This window comes from Helicoverpa zea, chromosome 31 (genome assembly GCF_022581195.2).
Source record: "Helicoverpa zea isolate HzStark_Cry1AcR chromosome 31, ilHelZeax1.1, whole genome shotgun sequence".
Lineage (NCBI taxonomy): Eukaryota > Metazoa > Arthropoda > Insecta > Lepidoptera > Noctuidae > Helicoverpa > Helicoverpa zea.
The window spans coordinates 15,775,004-15,801,507 of NC_061482.1; the positions used below are offsets into that span (position 1 = coordinate 15,775,004).

Genomic DNA, 26,504 nt, shown 5'->3' on the forward strand with positions numbered 1-26,504 from the left:
TGAAATATTTTCGTCAAAAATCTGTCCGAAATACGTGAGTTGAAAAATTTATTAAAATTTTTGACGAGTTTATTGCATTTCACGCTTCAGTTACCGCAAATATTGAGTTATTTATAAATAACTAATATTCTGTGTTATTCATATCAATTACTTACGAACTTTTTTTGAATATAACCAATCCTTACTATAATATTATAAATCGGAAAGTGAGTTTGTTTGTTTGTTTGTTCCGCTTTCACGCCGTAACTACTGAACCGATTGCTTTGAAATTTTGCAGACGTAAAGTTAGAAGTCCGGATTAAATAATAGGGTACTTTTTATCCCGAAAAAATAGATATTCCCGAGGGAAAACAAAAATATTGTTTGCTTGATGGATGGATTGTAGATGGCGCTGTGTGTCGTTTAAAACAAGGTAATATATTGCAAACGAATATAAACATGTAAATTTAGAAGCTAAATGATACGATAATGAATCCCCGAAAATGAGGAATTCCCGAGGAATGATGTACAATTTGTTTAATCGTCTAAACTGTTTTTTTTTACATCTACATATATATTGCAAACGAATATGAACATATAAATTTAGAAGCTAAATGATACGATAATGGATCCTCGAAAATGAGGAATTCCCGAGGGATGACGTACAATTTGTTTTATTCCACGCGGGCGAAGCCGCGGGCGGAAAGCTAGTTTAAATATAAAAATGTAGGGAATTTCTTTACTCAGAATTTGATCGAAAATTTCGAAACACTGTTTCCTTGTAACATATAGGCTTTATTTTATCGGTTGAAACGCATACTAAAATTATATGTAACCATATTTTCGAAACAGCGTTCATAAACTAACCAAAGAAAAGTACAGTGACTAAGGTAATTTTACTCTCTTACTATAGTTCGGCCATTCAGAGAATGCGTTCCTGACACGTCGCGATTGAACTGACGACGTAACTTTGCAATGGCGTTGCAGTTACGATAAAAATATTTTTGCTGGTTGTTTACCGTTTTAACAATTGAGGAGCATTAAAACAACATTATTATATCAATAATCAATGAATGTAGTTACGTCGTCAGTTCAATCGCGACGTGTCAGGAACGCATTCTCTGAATGGCCGAACTATAACTAAAACCCGCCATGTTCCTTCTTAAGCTCTTTACGTACCAGTGCCGCGGTAACTGCTTCGAACAATCCCGCAGCCCCGGCAGGCAAGAATCCCGCAGCCCCAGCAAGCTTGTCTGGATATCTTAGGTTAAACTTTGCCCGGGTATTTTAATGGGACGTTATTGGAACCGCGCGCCTAACTTAGTTACAAGTAAATAAACTACGTTATGCACTTGATCAGGCTACATTAATGTCGTTACGGCGGCACTTGCTGCCTTCAACGTTGCCAGAGTGAGTTTCAGTGCAGAATATCTGGGTCAACTGTAAAACTTTATTGCAGTTTCTTCAAACTAAGAGGTACTATCATGCTGAAATACATAGAATGGATTCTTATTATTCTTCTGAAACACGTAAAAGATAAATTATGTTTTGGTTATTATTGGCTACCTTCCGCCATCGAATTTAGTCTCTTTCTTCATCAGTCAAGTTTTATCAAAATCCATGTCGTTTGCAAGTGAAGAAGGAATCTACTTAGAAACTTACAACTTTCGCCTTTGTAATATAAGTGTGATAGTCGGTATGTAAATGAAATCTATCTATCTTCTATCTATATAAATAAAAATGAATTGTTGTTCGTTAGTCTGATTAAAACTCGAGAACGGCTGGGCCGATTGAGCTGATTTTGGTTTTAAAATGTTTGTCGTAGTCCAGGGTAGGTCTAAACGGTGAGCAAATAAGAAAAAATAAAAAAAATATTGTGTAAAATATGCCTCCAATAATTAGGCGGTACGAAGTTCGCCGGATCAGCTAGTAAATAAATAAAAGTCAGAATCATAATATCATTTTAGAGTCTATAACGTGTTTGACTGCGCGCACTAATGATTTAAAACATTACCGTTCATTATCTATGCTATTCTTATAATTAAAACTAATTAATTTTATGTTCGGTAACAGTAAAAAATATATTGAAGAAGTGAACCAAAAAAATTTAGATATTATTATATCGTTCGTATAATTTTATGTATTAGTTTATATGTATTGTTATGTATGTCATAAAGTTGCCTGAAATAAAGTTGTAAATATATAACACATTGTAACGAGCGCATAAAAATATTGATCGAGATATTATCAAATTTCTTTTGATTTGAAACTCAACAGTTTACGGTAAGACTGGAAGCCAATCTCAACTTAGTTGGGAAAAGGCTAGGCAGATGATTATTATATAACTCTACATTCATTCTGCGATATGGTTAAATTAATTCATAGCTATAATTCCTTAGCGTAGCAAATGATTTCCTTATCAGCGCTCGTTTATCTAACCATGGCGTTATTTTCAGCCTTCAACAGTTAGTTTTAAACGAAAACATAATAGAATCATTCGGCCTGTATTTATGGTCATTGGTTATTTTATTTAAAACATCATCATCTGTATGAATCTTAGCTGGTAATTATTGATAAATAAATAAATAATTATCATCATCTGCCTAGACTTTTAGTCGCAGAAATTCGTTTGAACTTATGTAGCAAGATAAAATAATACTGCTTGTGTTATTGCACGAATGTCTCTCAATTCTATCAGTACACGACCAGATTCATTACATTTGTCAAAAATAGAAAGCTAGCAGGCCAGCTATATGACAGAAAAAAAAAGATCTGGATTGGATCCGGATTTCGGGCTACGCGACGCAATATAGGGTTCCCTTCCGACATTCGATGCAATACACACATGGCCAAATTAAATCTTTTTTTGTTCACTAAATAGCTAAATTACCTTTTTACTAATAAAATATGGTATCTAATCTCGAATATTATGTCAGTGTGATTTGCCTTTGATTTCAATTTGATGTAATTTCCTATTTATTTGTTGATTTGTTTACTAGATATAGAAGTTTATTATAAGCCCCATAGATACAAGTAATGTCAAAATCCTATCTTTAGGAAGCAAAATCACAGATAGATATAATATTGAGTATGGCCACAAAATAAACTTCTGTCAGCGGTTTTACCAGGTTAAACCTCGATAAATAGGCTATGTAATCGTCATAAAACTGAAATATTTTTTTATTCCAGTCCAATTAGCGCGTTCAAACAAACAATTTATTCAGTTTTATAATATAAATATACCTTGATTGTGTCTGAACCGTTGTGATGTAAGTAATCGTTGTCGATGCATCGCTCGCGAGCCGGCCTGCATCCGCCGGTCATATGGCTGGCGAGCTCTATGTAATTGCTTTGCTGACGACCGGTAGGGCTGCCGATTTGTTAGACATGTTTTATATCAATCATCCATACTTGGCTGCAAAACAGCACTTTTCGAAAGTAAAAAATAATATTACAAAACACAGCCCCCAAAACGCCCACCATCACCCTATCATTTTATATCACGATAGACTGCCTCGTTGATCCAGCGGTCGGGATTGCAACTGCTACGCACGGGTCTGGCCGAAAACGCTTTGGTTTAAGAAACTTTCACAAAGTAGCCTGCAGTCGGTGATTGATATACCCGTGCATCGGAGAGCACTGTAAATGTTGATCCTGCGCCTGATCTCTCACTGCGGTCGTGTCGTATTTTCCGGAGTGAAAGAATAGAGAGAGCACCTGTGTCTGCGTAAAAATTTGTGCACTATACCTCTGGTATGTCCTGCGCAGCTGGCTGATCCTCTTACATGAGAATAGCCACCGAAGTCGAAATCGGCCTTGCACTTATTATTTATCTCATAGGGCGAGCCATACTTGTGTGTAAATGCACATTGTCTTTGTACGACCAATGACATTCGTGAGATAAAACGTCAATGATGTTGTCTAATAGTTTCCGCTCGCGGTTTCACCCGCATCCTAGTGGAACTACTCCCATGAAACGGTAGCCTACATCCGTCTCCTGTGTAACAGCATTTTTGTATATTTTTCATACTGTACCTTGCCTAGGTGTGATGGGTAGCCTGGATTTCTGGGTTGAGGAGTTCAGTTAGGCAGTCGCTCTTTGTTAAACACTGGTACTCCGCTGCATCCGATTAGCTTGGAAACCTATCCGAACATAGTTGGGAACATTCTAGGCAGATGATGATGATCGTTATGCTGTAAATATTACGAAGGACATTGCTATCATATTTTTTATAATTAGTGGTGGGACTGACCCTTCGGAAGGAGGAAATCCTCGGAAGTAAGTATATTTCCTTTAGTTTGCGTTATTTATTTAATTGGTCTTTTTATGATTATTATTTATTTGCATTCGTTGTGTTGTTAGTGCAATTGAATATCAAGTAGTACATATTGTTTAAAAATAGCTTCACATAAATATTAAAAATAAATTATCTGCCCAGCCTTTCTATAACTATGTTGGGGTCAGGCTTCCATTTAATTCTTACCTGGGCAACCGGAGGTTAGATAGGAAGTCACTCCATTTAAAACAATGGGTCTAGTTGCCTCCTTAGTAAGACTACTTGTATTGACTTCTTGCCATCCGAAATACGGAGAAACTAGTCATGACTGGTCACCAATCCACAGACCGACTGCGCCAAGCATTGGTTCTCCTTATGATTTCTCGATTTGATTTGATAAAAATTGATGATTGATTGAAAAAATAAAGTGCCAGCCCTAGCCACATCGCTTCCGCGCCGCGTACTCGTCCTAGCGTATTTGATACTCGAAACTGTCTCTGCATCAGCGATCCTTTTGTTGCTCGCTTTTATTTACTTTGTGCGAAAAAACTGGCTCTCAACACCAAACATTGTACCCTACTAATATTACCTCTGGAAACGAATGTTTGTATGTACGGATGTTTCAATGTATTTTTGGATGTGTGAGAATGTATTTTAGAATGTTTGTAATTTGTATGTATTTATGGATTTTTTGTGCATTTATTGATGTTTGGATGTATATAGATGTTTAGATTCAATAAAATGAGATGATATGATACCTAGATATGATTAGATGTGCATTATGTATGTATGTTTCTTTCTCTATATTCTCGTCAAAAGTACTGTTTGGATTTTCTTGAAATTTGGCTGTAGTGTAGCCCATAGAAATAACGATTAGGTTACTTTATAGCAGGAAGTAGTTCCCACAAGACGCGGGCAAAACCGTGGGAAAGGAGTTAGTGTTTTATAGCTCAGATATTGCGAATATATCACAATCTTCCCGCATCTTCGTGTAGAACAAAATGCAACAGAAATATGCAGTTGATGGAATTTCCAGACACGATATGAAAATTCTGATTTGAGCAAGCGTGGTTTACGCTCATTCCCTCTCGATATGAGAAGAGGCTGCAGCCTTGAAGCGGATCGAGTAAAACGGCTGATACTTAATGCTGTTATTCAAGTTTAAGATCTCAGACACAATCGAGTTTTCTTTTGTCTGAAAACGACCATTCCCAATGCCCTATACATATATTTGCTGTTTTACTTACACTTATTCTATCTCTAGTAAGAAACTAAAACAACAGATAGATATAATATTGGTAACGGCCGTAAGTCTGTAACTGCTCGCATACAAGAGGTTAATTAATTTAACTGCATGTGAGTTACAGCGTTTTCACTGATAAACTTCTGAACTGGTTTTGATAACATTTCCTATGGAGATAGAAAACACGTTTCGAACGATATCACCGTCTGCATTTTCCCAACTGTTTTGGTCTGCCTCATAATCGTATGGTGTTTAACTAGTGTCAGATATGGAGCGATTGCTTATTTGATCGGGTGGCTAGGTTGCGAGCATCAAATAAGCAATCGTTCCATATCATCATGACAACCTTTGTTAGTCTGGATGATCATAGACGGGTTCTGGCTGCCCGTAAGGACCTGTGGGGTATGAAGCCGTCTCATTGAGATACCGCTAACTCGCTGTGGGTTAGCAGAGTGATAGAGTGTCAGACTCCTTCTAGCTAAAACCCATCATGTTAGGTCAACCTTCTTAGGTTTAGGTGCCAGGGCCGCAGTAACTCTTTCGAACAATCCCGGTAGGCCCCACTAAGGTTTGCTGATTCTCTTTGAGGAGCGCGTAGGATCAAGACCCCCTCAGGTTAACACATTAAAACAATTATTTTCATATAAATATCTATCGCAGACATTATCTTATTCAGATAATATCGCACAATAAAACAACCGTCAGATAACTGACTCAGTTCAAAAGCGTTTTGATAAGAAATTCCACGTTTCCATTAATTGTCAAGGCCATTAAAACAATTCGAATAACTTAACAATTATGATTGATTACCTTCTGCCAGTGGTTTTTCGTGTCCCGGGAACTCGCACACCCGGGTAAAAGTAGCCTACAGTCTTCCTACATACATGAAACCCTATCCTATTATATCGGACCAGTAGATTTTAAGATTAGCGTCATCAAACAAACTCATCATGTTTATATATAATATAAGCATAGATTGATAATATTTAGCAGAGATACATTATAGAATGTATCTCTCTCCGCTCATATCGGATTATCGTCCCATCGGGCTATGAGAGTGAGAGAATAGTGAGTGCACTTGTGTTTGCGCAAATGCTTGTGCACTATAAGGGATTGTTCACACCAAACGTATTGTCCGCCGCTGACTGTGAGTATACTCACTGTCTGCCCCAGTGTGAACGTCGACTCAATCTGCAGTACGCGTACCCACCAAGCCGACAATAGGCTATAGCGTACGATGCGCTACATGTGTGAACAAAAGAATAGGCTCTTGTAGGTTCACACTAGATGCGTACGCTGAGCGGCTGACTATTCTACACATAAAAGGGCTCAGTATTTGAAGTTGCTCGTAGTATTTTATAAACGATAAAACTTATTTTTTTCAAATCAGACGTTTCACTTATATTTCAATTACATCATGCGCATTCAGATAGTTGCCATTTGCGAAGATCTAGAGGAAGACGAAAATAATAAAAAGAAGAGATTGTGGGTACATCCCTTAAATTTGAAGAGATGTTTTCTTGGTCAATTTCATACTTTATATTTCGAATATAGACTTTATCCAAATAAGTTCAAGAAATATTTTCGAATGACAGTAAAACATTCGATGAGTTACTATCTTTAATACGTTTAAGTTTATATAAAAGGGACACAAATTATCGACGTGCTGTACCGAGGCGCGGGGCGGTGCGTACGCGGCGGAGCGGCGCTATTCGGCAATTGCGTCCGCGTACCCAATCCGCGTCCGCCGTGCATAGTTGCGTTTTAAAATAATCGGCCACTGAGAGTCAGCTACAACAGACGACGTAACAGCGTATAGTCGGTTCGGTGTGAACGACAATTTCAATATATATGAAAAAGCAATAAACTGCGTAACGCGCGCTCACAGTCAGCGGCCGACAATACGTTTGGTCTGAACGATGCCTCATATGCCCTGCGCAGTTGGCTGATCTCCTTATATGAGAAAATCCGCCGTGGCTGAAATCGGCCTTGGATGTCATTATAGATAATGAATATGAACTATGTTATCACCTAGTACAAATTATTATTTTAAATGATAACGCGTGAAAGGTTATATCATCCGGGGAATTCCCAAAGATGTTTGCAGGCCTATCATAGTTCTTATGAATCACATCTATTGAACATATCCACTGCATATTGAAGTGCATATATGTATAGGATGACTGGTAATAAGAGTGACCGATTCTTGAACACGTGAGTCTTCACTTATGATTACAAATAACTTTTCCAAAAATCTTTTTTTATACTCATTAGTTTAATCACAATTTGAAAACAGCTGTCTAAAACTGCATTTAGCACACGCACCTTCTTCCGATGAGAATAAGTTTGGTTGAGATTTTTTATATTTTTTGTTCCAATAGAACTGATATCTGAACAGTGCACACAGTAAGTCGTACTAATTAGAAACAAATATTATTACCTCTTTTATTTACAAGGAAAAATGCTTTAGTACATACGTATACTTACATATTACATTAAATATAAGGAAATCTATTTTCCTTGCTCTAGCTGTTTGTGATAAGCAGAACCAACCCACTACTTTGTAGAACATTTTCAAACAAATCGAATTACTTTAAAAATAAATATAAAGAGTGCTTGCACGTGGACGGATTTCGATTCATAATGAAAACCTCTTGAGTGTAAAAATATTAACTTTTCAATCGGGAGTAAAAATTGTATCCTTTGCGAAGGTTATTTTCTAGAAATCCAATTAAAAAATAAACTAATTGCAATTCCGAGGCTTTCACCCTCAGACGACTTCTCTTTTATTTATAAATATTAAAGAGTAGTTCTAGTACCTACACTGTTTTCTTTCATACATTGCTTTGTTTACCTAATGCCGGCTACTGACCGACAGTTTTGACTAACCATTCAAATTGTTAAGTTGAAACTGGCTTCCCTTATGTCTACAGTTTAACTAACAATTCAACTGTTCATTCAAAATTGAAAGTCAGTAGTCGGCATAAGGGTCCATGATTTTTCCGTTCCTCATTCAGCGACTAAGACGGTTAATAATGTCCTACCTGCGATCGGGCAGTCAACCGTCGACGGGTAAATTACACCGATCAATTGAACCACTTACAATTTATAATTCAATACAATAACGAGCCATAAGCTACATAATTATAGCACAGAGCTGAAATGCGCTAGTGGGTCGCGTCTTTTCAGCCTATGTCCATTTTCAATATTCTATCTATCTTATATAATCTTGCTTACTAGAGATAGGAATGAGGCTAATGCACGAAGTACAAAATGCTAGTCATTTAATTCAGAGATATCATAATATCCTAAGAAAGAAGCGCGCCAAAATGCGGGTGTTCGGAGGACAAGAGACGTACACGCCTTCTATGGAACTCGCTTAAACAAAAAAAGAAACAATCAAATTAAACCAATCTTCGAAAATGATCCTAATGTTCTAGTTACTGATCACGCCCTCTTGACCTGAAAAAAAAAAGCCTGAGGTACCTAACTTATGGCATCACCTCTATCTTTCCTTTCCCCGTAGGCCAATAATATGCAAAATTCTATCTCTAGTAACCAAACCATCAGATAGTTAGAATATTGGAATCGTTCATTACACGAGCTCTTCATAAACCCCCGATTTAGTAATGCACTTCCAAGCTATAATTTTCAAATCAGTTATGCTACTGCAATTTTCAAGAATTCAACTGTGAGACAGCAGTGACAGCATAATAATAAGGGAATGATAGGAACATGGACAGCAGCTCTATTAGAATCAAATATGTATTGCATCGGATTTACTGGGCTTCGATAGGGTAGTTTCAGACAGGGCTGGATTGACCATGTCACGAGTAGAAATTGCTAGGGGGCTCCCTTAATTCCCGTCACCCGAACCGGGCTGAGTGCACCAGTCTTACTAGTCGACAAAACAACATTGCTGTTTCATATTTTTTAACTGTCTGGGACTCAGTTTTTCATTTCTTTTTTCTTTTTGGGTCTTCTTAAAGATGGATATAATCTTGCTATCATGGGGCCCCACTTATAGAAAGTATGGTGCCCCGCCTAGTCCGGCACTGTTGAAAGGTAGAACAGATTCATTGATCGTTTCTATCGTTGCATTGGCTACGGAACAATTATGTACCTTTATAATGGTTCTTCATTATTTACCGATGGCGAATATGACTATAACTCAAAACATGGTGTTTACAGAGACGCGTATTCCTTTGATGATTTTGCCCTTTTATTAAGTAGTAGGTGTTGTTATTTTCACTCGAGACGGCATTGTTATAAGCTGTTAGACATCAGGACAAAGCTTGTAAACTGAAACCCTAAAGTAATACTTCTTTTCATTCATAGAAAACTGTGAAAGCTTGCACCTAATGCATTCTTTGTGTTTGTTTCAAAAGTAACTGAAACTCGAGTACCCACTAATGCTCCTTTTGTTTGAAGAATTCAAGGAAAGCTTATTTCAGTGTTCCGTAAATAAGTAGACGGTATGAAATCCCTGAGTCCCAGACCTATTGTTTTATATAAGCATAAGTTTCTGCGTTGGCTGCAGTATTTTCGAGTATTTTGGTGAAAATCTTATGTTTCCGAAAACTTGGTAGCTTGACGGCTGTATACCTATTGTATAATGAATAAATTATACGTCATTATTTCTTTCAAATTCGGGCGCTCTTTTTAAAACATATCGTTGTTAACTGAAATAATATTGATAGAGAAAGAGAAACTTGTTCCATTTCTTTTCAATGGTTTCTCAAAACTGAGACAACTGTCCGTTGAACAAAACTGACGGCCAACTATCAAACGGTACGTAAGACTTCTGAAATAGGTTAATGTGACCTCTATATGCATCGGGCTGGCATACTTTTGCAAAATTCTGCATCTAACCGGAAAGAGCTGCCAGGATGTTTGACATGCAAAACTTGAGGGGGCTTATGTCCAATCTCAAATATGATGAAGATGAAGCATTGGACTTTTGTAAAGTCGGCGTTTTTGTTTAGAATGTTAACATTAAATTATATAGTGCAGTTCTACATACATAGGTGCAAGATCCATTTTATGGTTATTATTTACTTCTTTACATCTATTGCTGACTCTTTCTTTGTCAACAAGATAAAAAGTGACAGCAATAGATTTAATGAAGCTTTAACTTTAATGGAGCTTTGTGCAACTGACGGTTATAGTTCGGCCATTCAGAGAATGCGTTCCTGACACGTCGCGATTGAACTGACGACGTAACTACATTCATTGATTATTGATATAATAATGTTGTTTTAATGCTCCTCAATTGTTAAAACGGTAAACAACCAGCAAAAATATTTTTATCGTAACTGCAACGCCATTGCAAAGTTACGTCGTCAGTTCAATCGCGACGTGTCAGGAACGCATTCTCTGAATGGCCGAACTATAGTTTCATTAATACCTAAATAGAATCTTATGTAGGTATGGGTCTTTAATAATTCACTCACAGTTTTTTTGCGTTTCCTTGAAGCTTTTTCCCTAAACTGAAATATTTTATACTACTTCTCTCAGTTTCTATCTGTCATATAAATTAATTGCTGATAACCTTAAAATGCAGACAGGTACTTCCATGCTTTAATGTTAGTAAGGATTTCACAACTATGCACAACATTTAATATTTATCAAAAGTCTTTACACTATTCAATACCTTTGTCCATCTCAGTGAACTTCATTCAATGCAATTTTATATCTTCTTCCAAAGACCTTGAGTCCAATTCACCTTGCGATTCAGTAGCGCGAACAGCCAAGGCATCTCTCGCCTTCAGTTCACGCTTCAGAAATCTCGATTACATCGGTATTACGTTTAACTTGTTTTTGTTGCTATTCGATCATTTAGTCGTAAAAAGTACTTCCGAAGCTACTGAGCTAGAAACTGTTTATTTGTAAATGTATTTCAGAATCTGCTCGTATTGAAACCGGGTTCGTACTATCTGATCATCGTTGAATATTAAATTAAAAGCTTGTTCAAATGAAATATGAGTATAAAATCTGAAAACATGGGTGTTATTATGTCCATGTCTATTCGCCACACAAAAATTTTCTACCACGTTTTAATTAATCAAAGCTGTATTTAGTCAAAACTAAAGAGCCCATTCAATTAAAGTATGTATTATCCGTTAAAGGGCTACCACGCATCTAAAACACTCAATTGACATATTCTAGCGAAGAGTCCCGATTTCCTTTGTTCGAGTTCAGTCCCCGAAACTGGCTTTGCCTTAGTCTAATCTGTTGAGTGGTTCAGCATGTAGTACCTCTATAGTGCACGTCACCTCCTTGTGTAACACGGGTAATCAACTCGGCCATTTGCCCGACTGACGACCAAGTACTTGTAAAGATTTCAAAGCAGAGTTTCGAAAATACTCAATACGATTTTTTGATTATACTGCTCCTGTTTTAGCTGTATAATACAAATATTGTAAGAAAATGCTCGGAAGATGAATACAAATATTGGAACCATTGCATTGTTTAGTCAGTGTATCATCGTATGCACAGCCTTTTCCCAACTACGTAGGGGTCGGCTTCTAGTCTAAACGGATGCAGCTGAGTTTATGAGGTGCGACAGTCTATCTGCTTCCTAGGCCAAGTTACCTGGGCAACCCATTATCCGTAGGTAATACAGACTTACTGGCTTCTGACTACTAGTACAGTTTATCGAGGTTTCCTTCGTTTAGTCAATGTATAACACTACAAAGTTGCGATGGTTTGATAGTTGCTTGACCATTGATGTCTGCGACCGTTTACATGTTATTAACATTATTATAAAGGTTTATTAGTAAACAGTTGTTACAAAAGACAAATTAAATTAATATAAAAGGCATGTTTAGTCTAGATAAGATAACACAACAAAAACTAATGTGTTTATATTACCTAGAAACAAAGACTTAACAACAACCTATTCTATAGCCCGAAGGTGCTAATACCGCCATACGTGGGCGGTTCCAATCACAGTCCGTCTGAAGTCTAGACAACTATTGTTATCGATATAGTGTTACTTACCCACGGAGGAAGAAAATATGGAGATGCCATGATGCCAGGTAGGTCAGGCGCCTTCTAGGTCAAATTCGTACGGTAGGCATGACCAAAACAATCACTTACGAGTGAACTAACGAGGCGTTCGCATTCTTTGAGACATCTTTTTTTTAGGGGTAATCATTGAATTACACATCCCGATGTGGGTTAGCAGCTTGAGATAGTGTCAGGCTCTTACGGACAAAAACCCATCCTTCTTAAGCCCTTCATGCCCTAGCGTTTTTGAGGCATATGTCGTCAACGATTTTTGGTATTACAAGAAATGGTCGGGTCCAAAGGCGTATTAGGGCGGAAACGGTAACATTCTTCGTCCTGCGCTTCCTCGCATTGTGGCGCGCTACTTTCTTAGGCGATTTTCCGTTATGGCGCCTCCGCTTGTTATTTTGTTCTCCATGGTGTTACCTAACCACCGTAGTCCCTTCCATGATATGCATGGAGTGACATAATTAGAGGGACGTCGTCGTGGCTCTGTTGTTGATATTAAATGTGCTAGTTTACAATATTGAAGATCATTTTACAATTTACATAGGTTGAGAGTGAAATGGCGATGAATGTGTGATGAGTATGAGTGTGTGTGTGTGTCTGTTTGTTACTTACGCAAAGGAATTGATGAAGCTTTGGTAGTAACTACATTATATACCAGAATAACATATAAGCTACATGTTACAAAGGTGCGGGTAGTAGTTCCTCTACAAGACTGTTGAAACCGCTGGCTGAAACTTTTTTTTGTTGTCGCTGTGCTAAAAATGCTATTACGCATCCCCTTCCCGTCGGGGGACGGAAGAGGGGTATATGGGACTTCCCGGTAAAGACGTTACCGGTCCACCCACTAAAAAGGCCCAGCGGCACTCCGACCTCGCCTGAGTGGAGGGGGTCTGGGAATCTATGGCGTCCAGTCCCAACCGCTGGCTAAACCTAGTATTTTGTAATTTGGTCATCCTGTTAGCCCAGCAAAATGCTACTGCAATTTCTACCAGTAATTGCAAATGAAATGATGTAATTGAACAAGTTCCGTCACAGATTACTTAATGGTTACTACACAAGGTTATAGCTTGTTAAAAGAAATAAGATAATAGCTCTACTTAGAGGCAACTAACCAACCTATACAAAATCAGTATCTACTTGTTTCTTGTTTACATTATTATATGCATTGGGTTTTCTGAATATCATTTCCACTTTATTTTATAGAGTTTTTATGTACCGGCTTTAATACCACGAAAAACTTTGAATTAACTCTAGCACTAAAGTCATTACTTCTATCCATGTATTTTTGGTCTTGTGTTAAAACTTGTATAATGTTTTATCATCACACAAAAGTGTAAACTCTCTTGTGAAGTTCAGGTAACGTATTCCATCTCTGTGTTCATAACATGCTACTCCTAGGTAGTACAATACAAAATCATTATAAAATGGAAACATTTTAAAGTATTATTAAGGGTTGTTGGCGTTGTTGGAAGTTGGCATTCATCGGACAATTTACTTACAAAATGATGGCCTGAATTATGCTATGTTCACTGCACTGAAAATTATTTAAACGTAATTACGTAATAACCGACAATTTCGATTGATAGCGCTTCGTCCAAGCCAGGTAACAATATAATATTCGTATTTTTTTTATTTTCTCAGCTTGGATCATTGTTATCAAAATTATATCAATCATATTTGAAATGGACTGAAGTTGGTTTATTAAGGGCTTTTGTTAGAAGGGGTTAACCATCTGCCTCGTCTTTCCCAACTATGTTGGGGTCGGCTTCCGGGATCAACGCATGCATTTGTACCTACACTAGTGTTATACAAAGAGCGACTGCCTATATGACCTCCTCAAACCAGTTACCTGGGCAACCCAATACCCCTAGGCAAGACTGGTGTGCAGATTTATTGGCTTCTGACAACCCCTAACGACTCTATGACGTCTGTGACACTATACCTCGGTTTCCTTTTTAGTTATATGCTGGTGTTCTTGCTGGTGAAACATTAGCTTGCTACGAACTTAACTTTTTGAATAATTTATCAAAAGCTAACTTTGTTGGTGGCTACTAGAAAGTGTAAACGCTACTGTCAGTATGGATTTTCAGCTGTTTTACAAAATTGTTGAAACTACCTACGGTTACTTTTCTTGATGATGTAAGAACCATGCGTTCAATGACAGATATGTCGTGGTAATTCTGTAGTTGCTTCGTATTTGCTCACTATTTGCCGTGGAAACCAGATAGACTGAAGTTCTCAACATATTACTTTTCGTTGAATACTTTATGGATCCCATTTATACCATCATGGGCGGTTGACAAAGCACGGACACGTTAACGATCAAATTGTTACCCTGCAATCCGGTCCTGCTCCAATGTCGGTCTTGCGCCTGATCTCTCTCCGGTCGTGTCGGATTACCGTCCCGTCGGGGTCGGGGTGTGAAGGAATAGTGAGGCACCGCTGCTTGCACAATTGCTCGTGCACTATGATATGGCCTGCGCAGTTGGACAATCTTGGCTAGGACGACAATAAACATGGATGGTAACAGTACCTCATATATTTTCTCCATACAAGAAGAAGCACAATGATATCATAACGTATCGAAACACAATACCTTATTATTCGACAATTATTTCTGCGAATGCTAACATTTCATCCGATTTTCAACAAATATAAAGGACTTTATTATTTATCGTTCTTAGAAATACTAATGAGATTGATCCGTGTCAACATAAGGAATGTTTGCGAAGACGTAATTACGAAATAAACCTTGTATTTTTAAGGATTCATACTTCGCACAGGATTGGAGAAGTTTCAGCATTTTGCTTTGAAACTGTTCCTTGCTTTGAAACTTTGCGGTTGAATTTGTAATTTTGTAGGTAAAATGGAAAACTGGAAAATATTTTGAGCTTTTGCTATTTCTGAGACTTCATGTTGATATATAAAAAGACATTTTTTTTTTCGTATGTTGTTTAATTTGCGTCGGTTAGACCTATCCCGAAATATGTGGTTTGAAAATATGAGTCCGTTGCTTTCTTAGCATCCCTAAAGCTTTCACTCGCTTTTCACCCATTTTACGTATATCTAACCTCTGCTTTAATTTAGTCCTTGTTCATTCTGATTGCCAATATTCCTTTCTGAGTTGTTACTGCTTCATATTGTTTTGATATACATTTGCCTTTCACGTCAGCCATGCGCAATGTATTCATGCTGCTTTTAGATATATAGGAACATATGTGTATTCAGATGGAAGCCCATTAAGCTTTTGATAGCAGTATATATACCAGTGTTCATTTATGTATACAGCATACATGTCAAGGTGTATACGAAACTGACAATCTGTGTTCTAACGGCTAGTGTCGCGATAGGTGATGAGCCGACAATCGCATAGAATGATTATAACTCTAGGTGTAGTGTACTCTTTGACGAAAAATAACGAAAAAGGTTTACATTATTAACCTTCTAACATCTCGAAAATATTGACTACATCGGTTTCGCTCCATTTGTTGACATTACCAGCGATCCTTTGAGACTTCTACCGTACACAACGTCCCAACAAAATTCTACAAATTAAATTAATTCCAGATTTTTCCTTCCACAGTCTTGGTCTCTCGTGGGCATCGTGCTTATGATCGCGGCTGGCCTCATCATGTTCACGTACAAAGCGACTCAGTTCAACCTGCTGGGCTTCAACTTCTTGCTGATCGCATCCTTCGCGGCAGGCCTGAGGTGGACTTTCGCGCAACTGCTGATGCAGAAGTCCAAGTTGGGCTTACATAACCCAGTGGATATGGTGTTCCATGTGCAACCTTGGATGTTTGTCTCGTTGCTGCCGTTCACCATCATGTTTGAAGGTTGGTTGTATATAAATAATACTATTTTATCTTTATGATTGTACTTTGAATGGTTTTACCTTTAATTCACCTTTGCTGTGGTATTTGCATCCGAGTACATGACTTTAGGAAAACATTTCATCGCCAGTTAGAGCTAGGCTATATTCTCGTCTATTGATAGACACGTGTAAAATTTCACGATCAAAGGCGGACCAAAATGCGAATCTAAAAATCCAAAACGGTGCAACGGATTTCGTACTCCGTTTCCCAAAAGTAGGTCGAACGAAAAAAGCCTTTAAAACAACTCCAATCACTCCACTGGCAGCATAGAAGGGGCCGCAATATAAACGTTACGGGAATACCCACATCGATCGGAATTGCACCTGCACTTTACACAAGCCCAAGCTTTATGCAAGCAAGCCATAGAGAACAAAATTACTAACGGAGATGTCATAACGGAAAATCTAAGTTAAGAAACTAAATTGTGGGTGTTCGGGAGACGAGGAGCATTACTGTCTCCGACCATAAACAGCTTCATTGCAACCCGCCAATTTTTCGTAATACCAAAAATCGTTGACAGATGTCTCAAAGAACCACTACACCTCGTTAGTTCACTAGATCGTTTTGGTCATACGCTCCTTACATATTTGACCAATAAGAAGGCGCCTGACCTACGTTTCGTATGGCCTCTCCGCTCGGGTTTTCCTTATCTTAGACCTGCTCTTATGAAAGTCGAAGCTTTATGCAAGCAAGCAGAGTGCAGAGTAAACCTCTTAACTGGCAACTTTACTCTTCATACTGGCTACAGCTTCTCTCCTTGAACTAACTATAACTCTTACGAAGTTTCTGCTCGAAGTCACTCATTTTGCTTGACGTAAAGTTCGTTTTGGAACATTTGAGTTGAGTTAAGTTTTGGCACTATATGGATAGTAGCTTCCGTCCGCTGTTGCAACCGCGTCCCGAGAGAACTTAACGCACATATTTGTAAAAAGTAAACCTTATGTTATTTTCATATAAACGCTCTATCACTGCCAAGTTTCATCAAAATCCATCCAGCATTTTTGGGAGTAATTTACAATAGTTTCTGTAAATATTCAAAAAATCCTTCGAAAAATATTTAGAAGTTTGGTTTTTTTTGTTAAAAAATCGTTTGGCCTTTAATCTCTGATGGAAAAAACGCTACGACGACGTCTTCATTCAATTTGAATGAAGTCGGGCAAAAGTCATTGATTACAAATCTACATCCGAATTTTATATAATAGGTATTGTTTCATTGTGCATTGTGTCACTGCTGTCTAAATTATCTTTCATTCACGTACTCATAAAAAAGTTATCAAAACTAATTTTCTGCCGCTTTGGTTTCTGTTTTTGAAGCCCGGGTTCGATTCCACAATTGTGTGATGAGCATGATTGTTATAATAATTTACTGTGGGGCTTTCCGACCGTGTGTGGAAGAAGGTGTTCCTACATTGATTAATATGATATGTCCTACAGTTATACTGAATGGCACTCGTCCTAACAACAGTGACGTCACACACTTATTCACTTGAATGCTCCTGTCTTGTCACTCGAATCACATATGGCATACCAAACCAATTTCCATAATTCATATAATTTATACCAAACAGTGTTTAGTTTACCTACTAATAAATAAAATAAAATTGTTTAGAATATAATAATAAAGATTTTCAGATTTTTCGCGAAATAAATATATATTTTTAGTAAAGTTTTATTTCGAATCTAATCGGTAGGTCCTGCACGAATCGTAAAAAATAAAAATCATTGGATTAGCGATTTGTTTATTCATCTGTAGAATTTTTAGTTTTAAACGTGTTAAATTTGTGAGATTCTATTCTTAGACATGTTTTTCTTTGGTTCCATTTCAAATTATAGATACCTGGACAGCAAAAGTTCTTTTGACGTTCTACCATACCATAAGCTTGTAATAGACGCCATTTTGTTAAAGTTCCTCCTATACTTACTCTTAAAAAAATGTATTCCTTCGTCCATATGAAGTCAGCAATGCGCTTTTAGACCAAAGTAGACTCGGTTCTATCATTGATCAAAATCCTTCGTCAACTATCGAGCGTGTCATGTTCTTATGATTTATCAGCACGGGTTATATTCCCAACGTTACGCGAGGGGTGTCCTCCCACATGACGTGTGAACATATATCATTGGACTGCGAAAATTCGATAGGCTAGCACAGCAATAAATGACTGCCTCGTTGGTGTAGTAGTCCCAAGCACGACCGCTGTGCATGATGTCTCCCGTTCGAATCTGAGGTTATGCCGAAATAGCTCTGTGCGTTTTAGAAACTTTCACAAAGCATCCCGTTGTCTTAAAGTTGGTCACTGATCACCCGTGCATCGGCGATCTCGTAAATATCGGCGCTGCGCCTGATCGCTCTCCTGTCGACTCGGACTTACCTTCGGGCTATAAGAGTGAAGTCCACCTCGTGCGCTGTAAAATGTCCTGCGCTGCTGTCTGATCTCCTTATACGTGAACAGCCGCCGTGGCCGAAATCGACTTTGGATGCCATTGCAGCTATATTCTAGTCTTGATCTCAAATCTGCAATTCGTGTGGCAGGAGTCTCCCTTCCTTCATATGGTGACCATTACTTCAACGATCGTACAGAACATTTTTTTTTTTTGCACAGTTTCAAATTGTTTAGCAATGTTCTTGGAAAGACGATAATACGGAAAATACATCGAAGATTTTCAACAAGTATGAAATAACACCGCAGACTTGCGCTATGCGAATTTTACACCTCGCTTTACGTCGCACGAGGTTCCAAATATTTGAGCGATGCGACGTTGCATCGAAGTTTTATATGGTTTTATTTACAAGCGAAGACTTAGTTAGTCAGTAAAAGTCAGTTTTATTAAAGCAACTGTTTACTATGAATTGTTTACGTTCAATTTTTAAAGTAAATACGTGTTTTATGGAAAAAACTTAAGGCACAAGTTCATAGAATCCCTCAACGTTTCCTTTTACAATCTGTTTATTGACATCGCAGCTCATTGCAGTTTCTAAGAAAGGGGGTCGAGATTTCCCTTAAGCAGATTGCTCTAGCTTCCAAGTACTTCCAACCTTTCATGACACCGTTACTCGGATTTATAAAGCGAGATTAAAAACTGTGTTATCATGTTACCTTAACGAAGTTCGGAAGCCTGGATGCTGTGGGAGATAGACTTAATTAAAGCTTTAATAAAAGGTGTTAATTTAATTCCGTGGTTGGCTGTGCAGGTTAGAGTCAATGAACTCGACGATAGCTCAGTGCGATGATTGTATTCGATGATTCGGATGATAAATTAAACTTGGTGGACTGTATAAATGGTATAATAAAATAAATGACTGTTACAATATTAAACGCGACGGAAAATAAGAAATGCGTAAGCGCAGCCGTGCTCGGAGCGGTGCAACAGCTGACTGCTGTGAAGGGCGCGCGGGGCAGCCGGCGCTCGTCGCTCGTGCAGTCGCCGGTGGCTCCACCCGGTGCGATGGTATTGAGTATGTGACTCAACAGTCAACAAAATAATTTTTAAATTCATTACACAGTGGAAGCATATATTTATATTTTATAGCAAACAAACACACACTTAAAACAGGGTTTTTGATAAAGTGCTCTGCCAAATGGCGCAATGGTCACCATGCCGTACTGCCGAACCTGAGGTCACGGGTTCCAATTCCGGTTCGTTCGACATTCTTGTTGGCCGAGATCTTGGTGTTATAATATTCATATATGTATATCTAGCTATGGGTAGTCTATCAATTGTCCTAGCACCCATAACACAAGTTAATTCATGACATGACTTACCCATGGGTCTAGCCGACGGTGTGTGAAAAGTTAAAGTCAAAAATGTTTATTGAAACTAAGCTAGATTTTAGCACTTTTTCACGTCAAATTTACAAAAGGACAGCACCCCCTTTCACCACTTCCTAGTGTTGTGGCTAGGAAGAAGAATCGGTAAAGAATAGGTGTCCCTAAAAAAAAGACTTAAAACAGCATACTATTGACGGTTTCCAGGGTTCGCCTGCTACGAGCACTTACAGAAGCTGACGGCAGATAAGCTTCTGCCCACGATACTTAAGGTGTCTGTCGGCGCCACGTTGGCTTTCGCGATGGAGATCAGCGAGTTCTTAGTAGTCACATACACCTCTAGTCTCACACTATCCATCTCTGGTATATTTAAGGTGAGTTCCTTTATAATTTGTTCTTGTTGTTTATGATATTCTGTTTCACATCCACTCCCTTCTCGCATCCTCCTTCAAGTTACTTTTTATGTATTAGATACTAGCTGTTTTCCCACGGTTCCGGGGGAATTACTGCCCGTACCGGTGAAAAATATAGCCTATATTACTGGGGAATAGTCTAGCATGTGTAAAGTCGTGGTGGCCTAGTGGGTAAAGAACCAACCTCTTGAGTATGAGTGGGTGTGGGTTCGATTCCAGGTCAGGCAAGTACCAATGCAACTTTTCTAAGTTTGTATGTACTTTCTAAGTAAATCTTGGACACCAATGACTGTGTTTCAGATGGCACGTTAAACTGTAGGTCCCGGCTGTCATTGAACATCCTTGGCAGTCAGAAGCCATTAAGTCTGACACCAGTCTAACCAAGGGGTATTGGGTTGCCCGGGTAACTGGGTTGAGGCTCGGAGGCTGAGGATGATGTTGATAATATTCTGTGTCACATCCACTCCCTTATTCATGTCCTCCTTCAAGATACTTTTTATTTATTAGATACTAGCTCTTTTCCCACGGTTTCACCCGTGTTCCGGGGGGATTACTGCCCGTACCAGGATAAAATATAGCCTATATTACTCAGGTATAGTGTAGCTTTATAAAGAAAGTTTTCGGATCGGTCAAGTAGTTAGAATGAGACAACCAGTTATTCAACTAGCAGTGACCGTTTTGACTGATTATTTCTTATAGCATAACATAATATCATTATGAATATGATGATGAAGTGTCTGATAGCCAATCAGAAAGTTAGCTGACAGATAAACTACAACTTTTGTTTTCACTGGCCTAAGACAGCAAAATCTGGCAGAAATTATAAGCAGCCTGCAGATCTGGCAGACAACTTAACTATCATATAGCCAACTGTCATTATCGTAACCAGTGAAACCGGACCTTCATATTTTACAAGAGGCAGCCCCGAAACTTACTGTTACATTTGCAATAGTTTTTTTTTTTTTTAAATATTCATTTATAAAAAAACCTTTCCAGGAAATGTGCATCCTAGTCCTCGCAGTAGAAGTAAGCGGCGACGTATTATCGCCGATCAACGTGGTAGGCCTCGCCGTCTGTCTACTCGGCATCATCGGCCATATCATCCACAAGGTTCTCTTCATCAAGTCCGTCGCCGGCACCGTCCACGCCATCGACCAAGACTTCGACGCCATTAAAGACTTCGAGACCGTGCGGCGGACTTCGAAGTCGAAAGGGGAACACGACACGCCGCTGCTAGAAGAACAAACGTGGCCCGCAAGTGAGGAAAGCGATTTTGATAGCAATGTGGTGCTATTTGAGGTGCTGCAACGACGAGACGGTAGGTAGATTACCAGCACAGAGTTCCGATTGGTTTGGCTATATGGCGAAGGAATTTGAACGGTTTTCATAGGACGCTAAGGTCGATTTTCATTAGCATTTTTAACGCATTTATTAGATGTAATGACAACCGCTTTCAGCGGGTTGGCTTTTGTTGTATTGTTATATAACCAATGGCACTAATTTTACCGCTTATTGGTATACATATTACATATACATACAAGTTTGTATACAGTACATTTCAATAGATATGCACCGATCTTTACAATCAGTTAGTTCTATCAATATAATCAATATAATCTTTACAAAGATAGTTTTGCAAAAATATATAAATATTATTAATCCTATGAAAATGGGAAACATTTCATCCCGTTGTTTAATTTTTGAACATGCATAAGACCATTATCGTAGGTAGTTGATAGCAGAGTAAGTACCAAAAATATTTTTGTACGAAATCATACACAGTTACTTGTATCTTCGTGTAATATTGGATTGAGATACACGAACTCTCAAGGCTACTTAAATAAGAGTGTATTCAAGAATGAAACAATTGAACAAATGCCGAATTTATTATAACATGCGATCAAAATACTCACTCTCATGTATCTAAATAAATCATTACAATTTTGACATATAAAATATGCTAAACCTTAAAGAACTAACTTGACTAACTGACTTTAGTTTTGGTATGTATTTACCAAAATAATCTGGTATAGTTATCGGCACGGATATTGAGCCCTGACCTTCACCTGCGCAGAAGCGATTTATTGGTTTATTGCCTTAAGTGTACAGTGCGCAAAGCGATCCTCACTCTTCGGCCGAAAGCTCATTATCCGTGCCGGTAACTTTAACACATTCTTGCATCGTTTGAAACAAGGTCATACGTGTAGTTTCACATAATCATAAAGCTTTAGTTACTCATAGACATAATTGAGTAAAGAGAAAAAATACCTACTTATTGTAGCGGGTTTGTCAAATCAATCTATTTGTACCAACTGTAGCATGAATCTTTATGTAAAATACACAATGCTCTAGACTTTATGATCAGTCAATTTAAAAAAATAAAAATAGGCAATTTAAAAATATTCATAGCTGTTGACATTAGTTAAAATACTGGTTACGATTAAAACGTTGTAACCAGTTTTATCCTCTTTTGAAAATTAAATAGAATTTTTGCGAACTAGGAAAAGAAGCAAGCACATAGTAAAATATAGACTGATAGCAAGCCTTTTAGAAACCGGTACACCTAACATTTGTAATAAGGAATTGATTTTAGTCGAGATTGTAGTTTTTAAAAAGTCACATGTTCATACACTGTACGGTTGGATACTCACTGTGTTTCAATAGCAAGACATTTTGTTTGAGGCGAAAACAGCTTTTAAATGAAATCGTCAACGAATTTTAACGAGAACAGTCATGTTATAAAAACCACATTGCGTACCTATAAAAAAACGCATTACTTTATTTTAACTATGTCTAAATAAATAATAAAACAACCCGCTTTCACACATAAATATAAATAAACACAGAAACTCAATAAAATATAACTTTTTGAAGTACCTATCGCATAGCTTATTTCTAAATACAATTCAAAAATTTCCAATTTCAAAAAGGTTCTATTCACGTAGTCACTCAAAATTATTCTTAAAAAATGTTTTATTGGTTTGTAGTTCCCGCAAATCCTAAGAGGTCGCGCTGGGCGAGTCGAAATGAACGGACCGCGAAGAAAAAAAACCACGACCGTATGTATTGAAGCTTTATAGACTTTTGTGATGAAAACCAATGTATTTGAGGCTAAAACAATTAGAAGTACGTGTGTGAATGTGTGTGTCAACAAGTGCCTGTCATATTGTGAGAACTGTAGTCGTAAATAAGAGGTACCCAATCTTTTGTGCTGTTGACAGCTGTCATTTGCCGGACTGTCAACTGCACCAAAAAAAAAACGGTTAGACCATAATATAAAAAAAATGTTTGAGGTTTTTTGTAAGAATTTTTGAAAATGGAATGTAGAATGTCCTTATAACGTAATGAAAATATAAAGTAAGTATGTAATGAACAGTGTTGAAAATAATTAAAAATCATCAAAAACTTTGTTGTTAACCGTTGAACATTACAATTTAAACAAATGAAAAAGAAAAAAACTAATAAGAAGTAATGATAACCGACCTACTTTCTAAGAAGACTAATTAAACGCACAGTATTTTTGTCTATGATAAGGTAGTCACAGCAATCTAGATTCTACATAACTAGAAGTTTTAGAAAACTCTTTTTAATGAAAAAATATAAAATATAATAAAAATTGTCTGTTTTCGCCTAAAAAACATCCAGCTAGCATTGTTAAGTGTACATATAGCCCTTGTTACATTTTTGATTAGCATATACACTATTGGTAGAGTTCAAATAGTATTTGGTTAAAAGCTTGAAATTCCAAAGATAACTTTTGAAAGAACTCATTCGTGTAGCTATATGAAGTTTATCAGTTGTGTTAGCACCCATAACACAAGTTAATTAAAAACTCACCATGGGGCTTACCCACCGTTTGTGAAAATTAGTCTCGACATTATTAATTTATTTATTTCATTTAATTCATAAGAAAATGCAGTTTTTTAATCAACGATACTTTTTTGTATTCAACCGTATAGTGTTGCGAGCAGACGACATTATCAGACAATTAATAGTTTTAATGATACTAAAGTGAGATTAATGATAAAGAATAATTAAAATGATATTAAGACAGGCTAGAAGATTAATTTCATTAAGTTCTATTCAACCAGATAAATCAATCAAAGGAAAAATATTTCGAGATTTTTTTATAGATTCAGTGCTAGGTATAGGTAGACACGTAAAAGTTTGGGTAAAAACTGGGCTTCGACGCATTCGAAATTATTAAATGCACAAAATAGCACTGCCATGCTAATATAGAACCACTTTTTTATTAGGGAAGTGACTGCAACATAGTCAAATTATATCGAGTATTCAGTATAGATTAGACATAGTGCTGCGATACTGATTCCTGATCGCCAACCAAACATTTTACCAAAGCAAACAATCGGAACTCCGTACGACGTAAAAACGTTTTATGGAAAATTGTATTTTTAATATATCGATATTTTTATACTGAATAAGGCAACACTATTATAAGTTTTAAAAATGTATCATATTATTTTTATTGTTGAGTTTTTTTTTTGTTTTGCCATAGTGTGGCGAGCGAAAACGTTAATTTGTAATTGTAATTATTTTACATAAAGCAAAAGTTATTAGGTATTAGAAATTGCGGTTCTAATTTTATACTTTCCTAATCTACTTAAAAACGTGCATCACAAAATGAATTTGTGTAACTATTGCAAAGAATACTGCTTGCTTATTCGTTTTCGATAGTATGTATTCACTTACAATCTAAAAATAAATGCCTGTATGTACTAAAATTTGACTTGGTTAGAATAACAGCTTCAAAACTGACGTAGTTTGTAATGTACTATACAAATTGAAATAGAAGAAAAAACGACTACTGTGTAACAACGTTGAGGTACGTTTTGAATGCCATTTGTCAATCGGCTGCAGCTGCACTACTGCTTTGTATGTATTTACTTGAAACCGTTTTGGATCGAAGCGGCAGCAGCACGTGCAGTCGCTCTTAATTATGTATTGTTTTCATGCAGTCGCGTTATGTGCGGTCGGCAGTTGCAGTCGGCAGCTGGCATTCAAAACGTACTATGAAAAGTTGAAGATATCTCTCTCTGGAACTGTTTTCAGTTTTTCACTCCTTCTGACATGTATTACTCTGATCAGTTAACATTTTACAAGATATAATATACATTTTAGTGACCTTTTGTAAATAAATTGAGTAATCCTATATACTTACTTGTATGTGATTGTAACTTACATTCCAATGTATTTTCGAAATTATTTGGTGTTTCATAATATGTGTAACTTAAAAATATTGCTTTAAATGTTAATTGTAATCCTAACTATGTGTGAATTATGTCTTTATTCCTAAAAATGTTTTGAAACATTTCTATCGATAAATATCTTATTTAAGGCTTTTTTATCAATATTTGTTCATCTGTCCTGCCTGTCTGTGTATTTGTTCGGCTGTCATTTGAACATCTTTGGCAGTCGTTACGGGTAGTCAGAAGCCAGTAAGTCTGACACCAGTCTTACCTGGGAGAATCGGGTTGCTCGCTTAACTGGGTTGAGGAGGGCAGATAGGCAGTCGCTCCTTGTAAAACACTGGTACTCAGCTGCATCCAGTTATACTGGAAGCCGACCCCAACAAAGTTGGGAAAAGGCTAGTCAGATGATTTCTTGATAATTGTTATAAAAATAATTTTTATGTATAGTTTTCTGTCACTACTCAATTTTCAAAATATGGCCTAATATTCCCTTATTAATATTCCTAACTGCTATTACTATTAGTCGACAATTCAAGGAAAAAGATAAATAATGTTGTTCGTTATATCAACTTTACTTCTCAAGACTTTTCATGCGTTTACAATTATTTTCTCCAATTTATACAGGAATGAGTTTCAAGCAGTGCAAAAAATAACTGATGGTCCAGAATCATTAACAGAACATATCTGCATCATCAGTATTTTTTTTTTTCATTTTTTTCTGCC

At 37.2% G+C, this 26,504-nt stretch overlaps 1 protein-coding gene across 1 annotated transcript in view; it reads left to right on the top strand.

Moving 5' to 3' along the window:
• Positions 1-26,504, top strand: part of LOC124644927 (solute carrier family 35 member C2) — a 35,333-nt gene extending 8,829 nt beyond the window's left edge. The window contains exons 3-6 of the mRNA XM_047184614.1: positions 16,103-16,355; positions 20,366-20,532; positions 21,568-21,889; positions 23,559-26,504. Coding sequence (XP_047040570.1) covers positions 16,103-16,355; positions 20,366-20,532; positions 21,568-21,889; positions 23,559-23,641 — 825 coding nt within the window. The 3' untranslated portion in view covers positions 23,642-26,504. The remainder of the gene's footprint in view (positions 1-16,102; positions 16,356-20,365; positions 20,533-21,567; positions 21,890-23,558) is intronic.